The 15,588-nt window shown below is 36.4% G+C and overlaps 2 protein-coding genes across 4 annotated transcripts; one reads left to right on the forward strand and one right to left on the reverse strand.

Moving 5' to 3' along the window:
- The first annotated feature begins 631 nt into the window (after nucleotides 1-631).
- rprm3 (reprimo, TP53 dependent G2 arrest mediator homolog 3) lies at nucleotides 632-1,223 on the forward strand. Its single transcript, XM_079587704.1, has one exon. It carries the CDS (start codon nucleotides 775-777, stop codon nucleotides 1,087-1,089), a length of 315 nt encoding a protein of 104 aa, XP_079443830.1. The 5' UTR covers nucleotides 632-774; the 3' UTR covers nucleotides 1,090-1,223.
- Nucleotides 1,082-15,565, reverse strand: gtsf1 (gametocyte specific factor 1). Of its 3 annotated transcripts, none has more exons than XM_079587703.1 (8): nucleotides 15,173-15,389; nucleotides 14,777-14,931; nucleotides 14,038-14,159; nucleotides 13,800-13,926; nucleotides 13,134-13,214; nucleotides 12,884-12,947; nucleotides 12,369-12,439; nucleotides 1,082-1,847 (listed from the first exon to the last, which is right to left on the reverse strand). In XM_079587703.1, coding segments are annotated over exons 2-8 (552 nt in total). In that variant the 5' UTR covers nucleotides 14,862-14,931; nucleotides 15,173-15,389; the 3' UTR covers nucleotides 1,082-1,845. The 3 variants fall into 3 exon arrangements, with proteins under 3 accessions (XP_079443829.1, XP_079443827.1, XP_079443828.1); XM_079587701.1 differs by lacking the exon at nucleotides 1,082-1,847 and adding an exon at nucleotides 10,656-11,414 and having other exon boundaries at nucleotides 15,173-15,565; XM_079587702.1 differs by lacking the exons at nucleotides 1,082-1,847; nucleotides 15,173-15,389 and adding an exon at nucleotides 10,965-11,414 and having other exon boundaries at nucleotides 14,777-15,170.
- Nucleotides 15,566-15,588: the final 23 nt, after the last annotated feature.

Raw genomic sequence — 15,588 nt, forward strand, 5'->3', positions numbered from 1 at the left:
CATCTCAAAACACTATCGCGAAAATATTGGTGGTGGAAATTATATTTCAATCATTTTTAGAACAAGTTGGCCGACTCGTTTCTTGCTAGGGCTAATTTCATAGCTAGCATCCTAAATACGCACAAATAAATAGCCTAGGCCTAACGATTTTCAAACTGTATGCAAACTAACAAATTAGGCTAACGTATCTAGATTCAAAATGACGCACGAAAAAAATATTCTGTTCACAACTGATATTTACTTATGTAACGTTATCTTGAATTTTCTTCACACATTTTATCTCAGGTGCCTAGGCTGCGTTCTTAACGACACTTCAGTAGAAATTGTGGTCATTACAAACTGCTAATTCATAGCAATATAATGCAGCTTTCGTTGGTTACTGTATTTAGTTTGAAAATGCTTTCAAAACATAGTTATTTGTAGCCTACTCACGTACTTTTAAGTTTTAAGACACCCCTCCCTCCATGGTCTGTGAGTTCAGAAGAAAGTGTGTGCGCGCGGCCGCGCCTCTCAGCGCGCGCTCAAAGGTGCACTGAAATAGCGGAGTGCGCGCTCTCCCAGACATCACTAAGATTGCTGCGGAGATGCTTGGATGTTGCATTCTATCATACAACACAAATAAATCAGACTATCTTCCACATACCGACGCCTTAACGACTGTTTGATACTTTTAAAATATGTCATCCATGGAAACGCACAAGTGACTTTGGCAAACCCTTTGGAAGTTTTAAAACATTAATAGCTACTCGTTGGACACGCCACAGAAAACTCGACATGAATGTTTCACACGGACTCCTGAACCGGACGATGTCTACAGCGAAGCATCCTTTGGAAAGCGTCCGAGGATGCTGCAACTTCTCGGTGATCACCACCAGCGACGGGTTCGGGTCACCGATTCAGGACGAGCGCGATCAGTTCATCATGCGTTTGGTGCAGATCGCGGTTCTCTGTGTGCTGTCACTGACTGTCATTTTCGGCATCTTTTTCCTAGGGTGCAATCTACTCATCAAGTCCGAGAGTCTGATCAACCTGCTCGTGGAGGACAGAAGACCTTCCAAAGACGCGGAAATTATTATGATTGCTGCATGAGTGGAATAGACTGTGTGCCGTGAATCACCAGTGACTTAACTGACACAAACTGGTCATCTTTAATGAAAGACACCTGTTGGTATGATTTCCATGCCAGTGCTGAACTAAATGGATTTTTATATAGGCCATTTCATCTTGGATCAGAACCTTTAACAATGACTTTTTTTTTCTTTTCTTTTTTAAGGTCAAACATATGTTGTGTTAAATATTTGTCTGCATATACACAAAACACATCACCTGAAACAACAAGACCAGACAAAGATAACCAAATTCATTAATCCAGGAATGACAATTGCAATGTTTTGTATCTGAATTATGTAACTCATAATTTGCATTGATTCAGTTGAAATAATTAGATCATTTGAATGGGTTAAAGAAAGATCATTGTGTGAACTTGCATGCAAAAAAATGGATTGAAATGAAATTAAACATGAATTTCATTCTGCATTCTAAAACATTATTTTAGTTTCTTAAGGATATTTTTGGAATTTTTCAAACGGAACCTTTGAAACAGGCAGAATCAAAACAATCCTAACCAATTCATTATATAACATATGTCTATCATGTTGAGCTGTCATCACTTTCAGGTTTTTGACAAATACATGATTATTTTAATTATATAACAGATCATTAAATATCTTTAATGAAAAACATCTGCTATCAGAATACATATATGAATATATTCAGCCTTTCTGCAGGTCCCTCGAACAGGTCCAACCATAAAGTGTCTTCAGCAGAGCAAGAATGTGAATCAAGTTCTATTAGAAAAAGAATGAAAAGAAATTAAAAGAAAAATGAGACAATAAATGAGTTAACATATGATGAAAACCCATTGTGCATCGATTCCTTTTGCCGTAGCGTGTAGCTGCATTACACCAGTTTGGTGCAAAGCTTTTAATACATTTCTTAGTAGCTGTGTAAAGCAATGCGTGTCCTCCCAAGATGTGCATGGGCCCTTCTCCGCATTGTAAAATATAGTGCAGCATAATTCAGTCGCCATGTAATTTGTTGTTACCATGCTAATGTTCTTGGTTACTGCATGATGCTATTTTTAAATGCACTAATATGGTTTAACACTATAAAAAGAGAATGGTTCAAAATATCACCTTTAAATGTATATTGTGCTAACTCACCAACTGCCTATACACATCAGTTTAAGCCTTAGGTAAATATAACCAGACGTACATTTTATTTTTAAGACGGCATTTTTTCAGTGCACCTTTCAGTCACTAAACTATACATTATGTAATTTAATCTGGCTCTCAGTATGCAAAGCAAATTAACAAACTGCAAAAACAGCAGGCTTGTTTTATTTGCATAAATATCATATATCGGTGTTCTTAAACCAAAACCTAAAAGTAGTATTTTTGGAAATGTTGCATAATTCTCTAAAATCAATCTGGTAAAACCCTGTCCTCTTTATTTGTACACACACTGCTCTATAAAAAGCATGACTTCGTTACAACATGGCCAAAGCCATTCAATGCAATACATGTGACAGCTCAGAATATGCCAGAGACGTTACTATAAAGACACTGCCTTAAAACAGATGGTGCTGAAATAGAGTACATGCATTTGAAGACATGGGGCCATAATCCAAATTAGAGATTAAGGCTGTGTGCTATATCACTGACCCCAATAGGACATTCAGCTCATAAGACCCCATCCGGACATATGCAACCGATCACTGCTGATTTTTTTAATCTAAGTGCTTTTAATGAAGCGTGTAATACACCTCTATACCATATACATTTAGGATATAATACCATAAAGAACTTTATTCAAGTTTATTCCGTTTTTCATATAAACAAGCCATGACAAGGAAAATAAATTACTACTTTTTTTTTTTACTTTTATTAAGAACATTTGTGGTTTAAAAAGAATCAGTTTCAAACTAATGAACTTTCTATTAATCAAAAAAAAAAAAAAAAAAAATCTCCCAAATATTAGGCAGAACTGTTTTCAACATTGATGAGAAATGATTCTTGAGCAACAAATCAGTAGCCTATATTAGAATGGTTTCTGAAGGATCATGTGACACTGAAGACTGAGTAATGAGGCTGAAAATTCAGCTTTGCCATTACAGGAATCAATAGCATTAAAAATAAAGAAATATATATATATATATATATATATATAGTGCCTTGATCTCTAATTAGGATCATGGCCCTTTTTCCTCCAATGCAGAGTATAAGAACACTAGACAAGCATGACCTTCAAGTTGGGACATCTTGCCAAATGCCACTCTTGACCAAGAAGAACAAAAAAGGTCGACATGAATATGCTAAAATTAATTTGAATACATCTGTGGTGTTTTGGAATAATGTTTTATGGAGTGATGTGACCAAACTAGAACTTTTTGGACCCATGGATCAGCGGTATGTCTGGTGCAAAAAAGGCAAAGCCTACGAGCAGAACAACGCATCTCTATGGTCAAACAGCATTGATGTAGCAGGAAGTGGAAATCTTGACTGTATGAAGAAAATCATGAATTCTTTAAAGTATCAAGCCATTTTGGCAAAGATGGTGATGCCGTCGGTGGACAGACTGAAGCATGATGATCAATGGACTTTCCTGCAGGACAGCCATCCCAAAGTATACACCCAAATCTTGGTTTAAGATTAACATCTTATTGAAAATATTTGGTGGAATTTGAAGAAAGCAGTGGTAACATGATAACCGAAGATTATCAGTTATCTGGAAGCTTTTTCAAGCGAAGAGGTATAGGAGGTTATAAAGGCCTTGAAGAACCTGGAGCGCAAGCCGGTCCCGGGAACACTTCCTATAACACCAATGTACTCGTTACATCATAAGAAGAATGGCATCTACATTAATGTTAGTCTCTCGGTTTATCCCAAAGTTTACTGTAGTCAGCCAGATCCGGGCCGTATCCAGATCAGATGGTGAAGCTGCGCCAGACACGACCACAACGCATGATAGTCAGCCGGATCCGTGCCGTATCCAGACCAGATGGAGGACCTGCACCAGACACGACCACAACGCATCCCTAAAGTGTCAGCAGAGATTGTCAACTAGACTCTCCCCTGTGAAGGCCTCATCGACACGACAGCCAGTGGCACTGATCCTCAACACACCCATCTCCATACCGGCATGATAACTCCGATCTTCAACCAGATGGAACTGGTAAATATTCTGATCCAATCTGACTTCTGAGCTGTAATGCTGCCTGAATCATAATACACTGTTCCTCCGTTGGCCAGAGGAGAACTGGCCCCCGACTGAGCCTGGTTTCTCCCAAGGTTTTTTTCTCCATCTCAATCCATTCTCACTTGGTGGTGTTTTAGTTTCTTGCCACCGTTGGCTTTGGCTTTTGACTTAATATTCAACAATATTACTGATCTTGATTGAACTAAGCTGAACGATGACAGCACTGTTTTCTCCTGAATGGCTATATACAAACTAAACAAATAACTTTTTCCAACTAAAAAAAATAAACCATCAAGGAACTTACTTTAAGCTGGACTATGGCGCCATTTTCTTCTAGATCTGCTGTACAGCAGAAACAAACAGTATTGTAAAAAGCGCTATATAAATAAAGGTGACATGATAAAAGATTGTGCACAAAATGTGACTTTTGGGGGTTGAATAATTTTGAACAAATGTTTAGAGCCAATTAGATTTTTTTCATTTCTCATCAACTTTACATTCTAAGAATCACTCAAATGTGTATTAATAAACTTCCTTTAATCGTTTACTGATGTCTTTGTTAAATTGTTTTTTTGGTTAAGTTGTTTAAAAACAAAACTATTGCAGATTTTTATATGGGCCTGTCTAGAATGAATATATATAATGGCTAAGTATCTTTATACACATCTGGTGTTAAAATGTTTTACATTTTTCAAGTTATGAAATAAAAAATATAAACTTTTCAGTCTGCATATCTTATTTTTCTCCTCAGAATATCACAAAGATCATGATGACGACGCTAAAAAGAGAGAATCTTGCTACGGTTCTCATGAATTTTCCTCAGAGAGGCTCTGAATGATTGATGCCGTGATTGCTTTATATTTCTTCAGCCCTTCTTTAAAGATAGAGGGAGAGCGAGTGCAAGCATAGATGAAAGGAATGGAAGAAAAGGTCACTCCCGGTGGTAGTGGCTGTCAGACAGCGGTACGGTCCTGAGAAGTGACGTGGCATTACGAACTGACAGAGCTATAGAAAGGCTATGGAACAGGGGAAATGTCAGAGTATAAAAGAAGGGAAAAAAACGTGAGGTCTCTACAATACATGTTAGCATTAAAAAAAGGGACTAGGTGGGTTGCAACCACCTTAACTGTTACGCAACAAGCGATTGTGTACAACTCAAGGTTTTATAGTGATTCTGCAGTACTAGTACACGGGAAGTCACCGTTTGTCACCAAACCTCACTGAGAAAAACAGAATATAAACATGCCCTAAACTACTTTGGAGTGAATCCAAAACCATTCACCATCTATGAAATCTCTTCTTTTTAAATCATTTCTGACAGCTTTAACTCCCAAAAGTAATCAGTATTTTCATTCATCGTTGACAGATGTTATACAAAATCAAGGGGCTGCTGAAAAGCCACAAGGGACAAGGTCTAAAAACAAAAAGCTTCTCTGGAGACAAACTGCGTAACTTTGGGAGTAAAACTTGCTGCATTTAATCACACCATCTCACCTCAGTTACCCCAAACTGACACTCAACATTCTCTATACAGATTTGGAAGAATTCTAGTCTATAGTTCTTTGGAGAAGTTTCTAGTGTCAATAATGTGTTCGCTCATATGAATGATTGAGTTTTCAGTCACAGAGCTGTTATATATGTAGCAAAATCTTAGGATGTGATAATTGTGGTAAAATAATGGGTGAGCTCATCGTTGATGCCTGCATGTTTACACACACACACTCATTTTTTCAATTTAATCAGTTCTGTTAAATAAGCCAAATTATTGTTACACAAAAGCATCTTCTCTTATCACTGAAAGCATTGGAGAAAAACAACATATTGGCCAGTAGTATTTAAAGATCTTAAAATAGACTTTAATTGAATAATGCTTTAGTATGGCATTAATCATACACCCACAGATGCTTTAATAACTGACATGAGATACCGTGATGTCCAGACAGTGAACCTGGCAGCGCTTTCTCATCCTTTTTAATTCAGTTTTGTCAAGACATCTTTGTTGGTATTGTTCTCTCTCCCTATGAATGCCTATCTCTGTTTTGCATGCACAAATGCAAATGCTTTAATAAGATCAAACTTAATACTACAGACCCACGAGGCCCAGGCTTTCGCTCAGCATTCGGGAGTAACAGCTGCAATACCTTTCCATCACAGTCAGGACAGAGCGACCCATCACTCCAGTGGTGTGTGAGGAACAGGAAGTGACAGACTATTTCCCCCCCATCCCTTCCTTTTTGTTCAGTCCAATGAGTCTAAATGTGATTGACAGCAAAAGGCATTTTAAGCCCAGCCACAGTTCTGCAAAGCGCAAATGTTTGTACAGCACACCGAATATTGCATAACAAGATTTTAATGACAATTGACAGCTTGAGTTACTGGCTGCGTATAATTATACATTTTATTTTCTGATGAAAGGCTAGCTATAGAGTTTTATGGATGTTTATATCAAAGTCATCTGAAGTAGACAAGCTTTGCTTTGAAATAATTCTGGGTTTTGTATTTGAGTGCAAAATGCACTTGCATTTCTTAATATGAATCTACCATTGCAAATCTTCCATACGTGGAAAAAATAACTTATTTTTATTTATAAAAATAAAAAAAGCAACTGTTGTTCTCTCCATTCACTATACATCTATATCCGATGCAGGCCTAAGTAACATTAACACAATATTACAGCAATATACTTTTTACAATATTTTTTTTTTTACTACAATCGACGAGATGCAAGATGGTGTGAGTTGTGTTTGTATGAAACAAGACACCGTGAGTCCTTGGAGTGATATTAGAGACACGCCAGTTTTAGTTACCTGGAAAAGCTCTATGTCATGATTGACCAATCAGAATCAAGTATTCCAGAAAGCTGTGTGATAAATGACAAAAAAACAATCATGTTAAATAGTAAGATAGGGCAACTTCTCTGAGTCTTAAGAAACAGTGATGTAATCAAATTCTTGCTGGATGTCCACCCACTCGCTCTCGATCTTGCTCTGCATGACTGTGCTTCCTATGGGTTTCTGTCATAAATGTCTTGCTGAACCTTTTCAAACATGCAGTCTAAAACTGCAGCACGTCGAGTCCTGCTGAGCGGCCCTTTCACAGTGCTTACGCAGATCGTGACCCAGACAGTGCTGAGACGTCGACCTAAGCTCTAAGTCCTTCAGTTATCAGATTGCATGCAAATAATGAACCTTTATTAAGTGTCCTTGACCAACTGATTTTACCATCTGTGCTTCAAGAACACTTACAAATATAGAGAGATCCATTTGAAGTAAATATTGAATGTTTAAAGTGCATGACATCGATTTAAGTGCATTAATGCTTTAAGTGTAACAGGAAACATAAGTTGCATCAGACAAATAGCTACAGTGAGGCCATGTTCATACTATTTTTGCAGTATGCAGTTTGTATCTGTACAAATAAAATATACAGATGATTTACATTTGCCAAAATATGCCAATTAACACCACACAGTACAATGTGCTTAAAACCTTCCTTGAATTAATAGAACAAATTTCATGACTTCATCAAACAACCAAAGATAATACTTTAAATAAAATCACACATTAAAGATATTCTACAAACTATGAGTAACTTTGCAACTACTGTACATGTCAACTAACTCTCAGTAGAGTAGTAGTAGACTGTAAGGTTAAAATTCGGTGTTAGGGATCGGGTAAGTAGATAGATAAGTTGACATGTAGTTGCAAAGTTCCTTATAGTCAGTAGAATGTCTGTTGGGTGACCATCAAAATACAGTCAGATATTAAGCAGACAGTCTACTTATACTCTAATGTAAGTTCGTTGACATGTAGGTGTAAAGTTATGTTATAGTTAGTAGAATGTCTAAAGTAGGCCATTGAAATAAAATATCAAATTTTAATGTAAAGTTTTTTGAGATGAGAACTGGATGCCACTTACTGAATTATACATGGAACGCAGTAATGTGACACTGCAGCATTCTACATTTCATTGCATGTGTTCAGTTTAGGCTTTGATAAATTATGGCATTAAATGTCACAATTATGACAAAGGTCAAAATCAAGACACCAAGTGATAATTATGACATGCCAAAATTGTCAGTCAAAACCATGACATTAAAAGTCTAAATTTTGACAGTCTTTTTTAAAGTATGTTCTGTGAAGTATGCAGTGAGAAAAAGTTTTCATAAAAAAATTACACTGAACTATGAAGTTCTACTAAATAACGATTACTGGTCCAGTAAACAGCATTCAAACGCTAATGTTAGGCGCTCTCTGATGTAACCATAAAACGCCGGCAGAACGGAAAGGCAAAGCATGGGCTGGTAGAATTGCTCTTTGGGGAAAATTAATTGAAGGACAGAATATATTTGCACCTCATGAATACTTTACAGCATTCCAGAGAAAGGGCAGTCATACAATAATGCTATATTTTGCGTCAGAAGATGCATTCATGTCCAATTTTATCATCTAGGAATAGCCTATTAATGACCCCCATAAAATCCAGACGAATGAGACAAAAACATTAGTTCTACATTATTGCATTATTTTTCTTTCAGCATAGCTGACAGGTTGAAGTGACCCATATAGTCAACTCCACACATAGCGGTCCCAATCTGCAGAGTGTCATTGATGCAATGCACAGGATAATGATGAACTGACACGCTCGTGTCAAAGCACACAACGCTGAGCAAATGGAGGCGTGTGAGAGACTACAGCATGACGCTGGGTAATTTCAGCATCTGTTGCAGGACAGAAAACCAGATGCAAATGAGGGGTCTTTATTGTCAGTCACGTTGCAGTGTGTCTTGCGTGTAATCGGATTAGCTTCTACTTTAGTTAGGGCTTAAGATTAAAGAATTGAGGAGAGGGGCAAGTTTCTTTCCCATATTAATGAGCTATGGGTGAAAAATGCTCTGGTCCCAAGTTATTTGTAGCATTTCCCAAATACCATTCATGAAACTATATTATAAAAATCATGTGAGAAATGTACTACTCAAAATTTGATTGAAATTCACGGTTCAAAAAGTTTGGGTCAGTGAGAACTCTTGAAAGTAATTAATATTTTTATTCTGGAATGCATTATATTTATATTGATCAAAGTTGACAGAAAACGTGGTACATTATAAATGTATACTAATTCAAATAAATCATTTTCTTTTAAACATTCTATTTATCAAAGAATTCTAAAAACAATGTATCATGTTTTCCACAAAAAATATACAGCAGCTCAACGGTTTTCAAATTTGATAAGAATCTTTTTTCATTTAGATTTCAATAAAAAGTTATTTTAAGTTGAAATATTGCATTATATTGCTGTTTTAACTGTATTTTTGATCAAATAAATACCAAGCATACCAAACTTTTAAATAGTAGTCAGTGTATTTGAAACAAAAACAGTGACCAAGTTTCAACATTGTAGCCTTTTACAGTTCATTTAAAAGGTCCTGCAGTGACATTTATGTACAAATATAATTATACAAGCATAAAAAAAAAAAGTTAATAAAACGTATAGGATATCATATTGCAGGAAATCAACCGAAGAATCACAAGAAAACTCCAGCTGCATTCTTAGCATTGTATTTCATTCGCTCACACCGAGATTGTAAACTGCTCCTTGGAGCAACAGTGCAGTTAAGGAAGCGCTACACAGCTGTGTTTAACTGGCACACAGATACAGAGACGCCAGAGGGGGCGAGCAATCAGTCCTGCCCACACAAACGCAAGCACACACACACACACTGTCATTTGTGCAAATGTCTGTTGTCAGTGCAGCTAGCAGGGGAGAGCTGGTGTGGCCAGCTGTCTGTGCGGGTTAAACGAGGCACGGGAGATGAGGAAGAGGGGGCAGACCTGTGGCCCTGCCACACTAACTCACGCTCCATTCATATTGACAGACACAGGGTTACACTAACCCATCGCCTCTGTGACTCAAACCAGCCACTGTAACGGAAAAAAGGGACAGGACGTTCACGCACTAATTAAAAACGCTCAAAGCGCACAGTGTGAGAGAACATCAGGATCTCACAAGTTTAAAAGAAATTGCAATAATGACTCATTACTGTAATACAAAGTGGATTCAATGGCTGCTAAAACGCACTTCCTTTTCAAAAGAATAAAGTTAATTTGACTTTAATACATTAGCTATCAAGAAGCCGCCATTGTTAATGTCTGATAATTGATTAATCTGACAACGAATTGTATTTTATCTGGATTTAAAAAACACAATATAAAATTGTTCAATATATTGCACAATGAGCTCCAAAGTGTTTAAATGTATTCTATACTTCCTGTGCAAGAGGTTTAAAACGTGGGTAACACTTAAGGTTTCATTTGTTAAGAACACTGAACAACTGCTCAACAAAACTTTTTAACCAGTTAATGTTGATTTCAGAATTTGACTTTTTTTAAACAAAGTTAGAACTTAGGAACAATTGTTTTATTAACTAGTATCAACAAAGGTTCATAAATACTGTACAAATATATTTCTCAATTTAGTTCATGTTCACTAATGCATCAACCAATGCTAACAAATGAGACCTTACAGTAAAGTTTCACCAAAATGTTAAAATTGTGGGGGTTTTACATTATCAAAACTGTAATTTACTAATTTACTGTTGACAAATTGCTAAGAATTACAATCCCATTAGCGTAACTGTTATTAATCACTCAGGTAACAATTTCAGTAAATATGGTTATATGTAAAGCTAAATAAATAATCAAATCCTTAAAAGTAATGATTTAATTTTTTATTTCAATCTCTGTTGCTTTAACTGCATGGTAAAAGAAATGCAATAGACAGATGTTTACACTTAAAGAAACCTTTAATGAATCATACAGGTCAATATTAAAGGTTACCACTGCTAGGAAATGCAAAAAAGTCTAAACAAATAGTCCAGAAATATTGATACTGATAGATTCTTCTCTGAAAGATGAAATACTGAAATGCTAGGTTTAATAAGGAGTGTCTCTGCACATGGACCGTAGCCGGTTACAGATGTGCATTAACTTTTAGAAAATAGGAAAAGGGAAATATTTTTTATTATTTCACAACACTTCAAAATTAAAAGCTTTAAAAGATAAGTAGACTATAAACAAGTTAAGCTAGAAATCACACAGCGCTTAAAGTATTCTAAAAAGTAAGATTTTCTGTTGAAGTCCGTCCAGTGGTGACATATCCTTAGTAAAAAAGAGGGAGGAAAGGTAATGTATGAATGACAATGTTTCCACACACAGAACTAAGAAAACAAAACAGAACTGTTAGAATCAGTCAAGAGAGCTGCCGCCATCTACTGGTGCATTTGGAATTCCAAGAGTTTCAAAAGCACACGAGTTGTGTCCCAAATTATGCACTATATACACAACCATCTATTGTATAAATGTTGCAAGGTTATTTTGTCATTCAGCATTGGAGTCTGATAGCCCCTTCACTACGTTATTAAACCTGCGATAGTTGAGTGCATGAAGCGTCCAACGTTCCACACTTGCAAATTCTTGTTCAAAATCACATTCTGTCTGAGTAGGTACCACATTTGAAATTTGAACTTGACAACCGTAAAAGTAAATAAAAAAAAGTATGTTCTATTTAATATGAATGAAATTCAGACATAGGACATCTCGCCATGTTACCCTCACGTGACCTACAAGCATCAGCTGAGTCTCTTCACAGTAGGGATGTGGATCTCCATAACTGTGTATCGCATCAGTCTCATCGATGCATAGCCAATGACACATTAAAGATGCATATGAAGCAGCTACTGATGCGATACACCCCGTGGCCTCATGGGATAGTAAAGTGTCAAGCAAATGCACACCTCAGAATCTCGCCGGTGGTAGTAGTAGGTCATCCAGGGACTTTTCGTCTAAAGTTTTTGAATATAATGCATTTGGACATACTACTCTGTTGGCGTACTGTTTTTCACATACTAATTAGTAGCAAAGCATTTCATTTCGGACGGAGAGTTGTTTTTTCGGTTAATTAAGTGCACCATCTGGGTATTTAAAGTGTACTTTCTCTTTTTGGAATTTTTAGTGTGAACACAGTACCCACACTATTTACAAAACAAGAAAAGTGCATAAGTATGCAAATTGTGATACACCTCTGGTTAAAATTTCAAGTGTTCAAGTGCTTACAGATTTTCCATGGCAGAGTCCGTGGTGCCCGTAGTCCATCGGATAAACTGATGGTGGTAGATGGCTCTGGCCTAACAAAAACATGAGCACAAATCTCCCATAATGCAATAATTACACATTTTGCTATTAAAAACACTTCTATACTGGCTTATTGTGTAGAGACAACTGGAAACAAACTATTTCTATGTTAATTTCTCAACAAAAAAACAATGCTCAGAAACTGCTTGTACACTTCAGTTTTTCTAGGATGGTCGCAAAAACGATTGGAAAAGCATTTTTTGCTAATTCCATTAGTGATGCAGAAATAACTGAACGCTTAAAATGATCAACATGTATATGCCCCTTTTTCAATTTGTACAGTACATGTGGTTAGTGTTATAGGAATCAAACTTAAATTCACACCATCTTGAATATATGTGCCATGACTAAAGATTTTCAAAACTCCACATAAACTGACTTCTGATGTATAAAAGTTATAAGAAAGAAAGAAAGAAAAAAAAAGCACAAGGACTCACTTGTTTTGAGCAAGCTGATTGTTGGATTCACCCCAGATAAACATGGCAGCATTATCATCGGTCTCTGCAGTCACATGCCCCCCAAAAAAAGGGAATCATCCAGAAAGTGGTGATTCATTCATTTGAACCAAAACCAAACACATAATTCAGAAACCATACATAGTAAATAAGGTAGAGTGGCAATGCCAAAGTAGTAGAGACCTAGAAGAAGAACACAAATGCATTAAAAAAAAAAAGTATGGTCACAGACCTGTTTCCCAGTCCTCATTAGGTGACGGGTTTTTGCAGATGTTAAGGGGCACCTGGAACTTCTCCAGGACCTCTATATTCCCTAGGAAGAAGAAAAAAGATTGACAAAACATGTATTAATGCATTTTCAATGCCAAGATCACAGATAAAATTAATTCATTTGAACGGGGATATATATGGATTATACACCTTTAGATTTCACCATTTCATTTCAGTTTAATGTATTAAATCATTAAAACAGCATGCACAATAATAAACTTTCCCAAAAAAAAGTCACATTGTATGACTATTTAAATGACCTGCCAGATATATAGCTTTAAAGCGAACATTTAGAACTCATTCAAGTTTAATTTGTAATATTTAAGTTACAAATCTTCTGTGACTACTTTAAAATGGACTACCAGATTTTTCAACAAGTGTAATTTAAAGGGATAAATTACCCAAAAAATAAATTACTCATGTGAAACCTAAATTCATTTTGTTCATCATATAAATCTGTCATGTCTCTTCAGAATATTTAGACTAAACCGCTCAATTCATATGGATTAGTTTTATAATCTCTTAATGAACTTTTTTAAGCGTCAAAGTGGTAGTTGCGTAGCGGTCAATAGAAAGCCTTACTGGTTTGGAATGACATGAGTGTCACATTCACACATGCAACACTAACCCTCTTCAGCGTTCAGAGACCTCTTGTCCTCGCAGTTTGTTATGTGATGAGACAACTCATGCTTGGGAATCAAGTGTCTAGCATTGAAGGGGCAGGTCTTCAGCTCACTGGCCAGTTTGGGGTGGTTCTGAAACAGATTAAGTAGACATAGTAAAGTTAAAACAAATCAAGGAAGCAGAATTTTCACAATTTAAATAAATGCATGAAACAAATGAACGTTTCCCCTGCCATTACCGACCTTCCTACACTTGAGAACATGAAAAGGGAAGCGAGAGGCTCTGATCTGGTGGTTTTTGTCATATGGGCACTGCACAATCTTGTTGGGGTCGGCATCATCAATGAGAGTGTCTTCACCATAATCTTTGGAAACAAGATGCACCATCAAAATGAAACAGAAATTGTACTTATTTGCTTCCAAAAGAAGCATATGATCAATATTGATGAATGTGACTTAACAGCATGTACATGGACAGCAGTAATCTAATTATTGACCTTATTCTGAATAAGACAATATTCTGATTAATGTGTTTACATGAGTCATTTTAGAATATTCCTTTCATGTTCCCGTTTTACATGTTATAACGATTGTCCTGCGTCATCCTGCCACGCCGGCCGCTGTACAGATTTAGATGTTTAAATTTTTTTTATTAATTATTTTACGAAAGCTTCAATTGCAGTTAATTATTTGTCATGCTATACGTGCAAATAGGCGAGTGCGGATACAAATTATGAAGGCATGCTCTCTTGTGTTCCCGTCAAAAGGTTGCCGTGCTTATGTCGTGTCGCCAAATGCGGCGAAAACTCACACATTTTAATAGTGTGACGATGTACATGCATATAATACACTTCGATAATGCGACTAAAATATGAATACTCAATATGTCTTAATTCTATTTGTGTTAACTTCGAGTATAACTTTCACCAGGATTGTTGTCCATGTAAACGTAGTGATATAGCAAGTCCAGCTATTAAATTACCGCTCTGTTCATTCCAGCTTTGCGGTTGATTTCCAGAGTTTACTCCAGACGGACCGACGCTACTTCCGAATCTAACAGTGGCCATGCTTGCTTCCTCTGGAGGTCTGGGTGGTTGTGGCCTTGTGTCTTTCGTTAGCTCTGATAAAAATGGCACCCTAAATGAAACACGCCAAATGTAAAATTAAACCAAATAAAACAACAGCAGCACACTGATGATCAGTAGAAAAGAGGCACGTGCTGAGCAGGACGGTCAGACCACTTGGGAAAAAGTCATGGAATTTCAAATAAAAACATTCGCAATAAAAATAAAAAAAATTCACAACTGGAAATACGTTCGCGGTCTAAAAGCTTACAACTTTTTTGCAGTCTTGAGGAATTGCGCGTGCACGTGCTCACCTGCTATCTGCTGCCTGCAATCAATTGAGATTGTCGATCCATTGCTTTTGACTGTAAATGTCACGAGATGCTCTACCTAAAAGCCTTAATTTGTTTCGTCATTATTTTATTATTCTCATAATTATGTAAAATAGTAATACTGTATTTCCAAATTCAGTCATGAAACAAACAAAAAATCTCCCTAAACGGGTTTATATAAAATTAAATTAAATAAAACAAAAAAAAAAATTTTTTCAACTGGTGAGTTATTTTTTTAAAGTCTTAAACACGCCACTGGTTTCAGACAAACATTATTACCTCATTAATCTGTAATACAGATGCTGGTTATTACTAGGCTATGTGTTATAAGTGATAAACCTCTTTAGTGTGCTTTTTTGCTCATCAGTTTTGAAATAAAGACTCATATCACACTCCGG

This window comes from Phoxinus phoxinus, assembly GCF_949152265.1.
Source record: "Phoxinus phoxinus genome assembly, chromosome: 18".
Classification (NCBI taxonomy): Eukaryota; Metazoa; Chordata; class Actinopteri; order Cypriniformes; family Leuciscidae; genus Phoxinus; species Phoxinus phoxinus.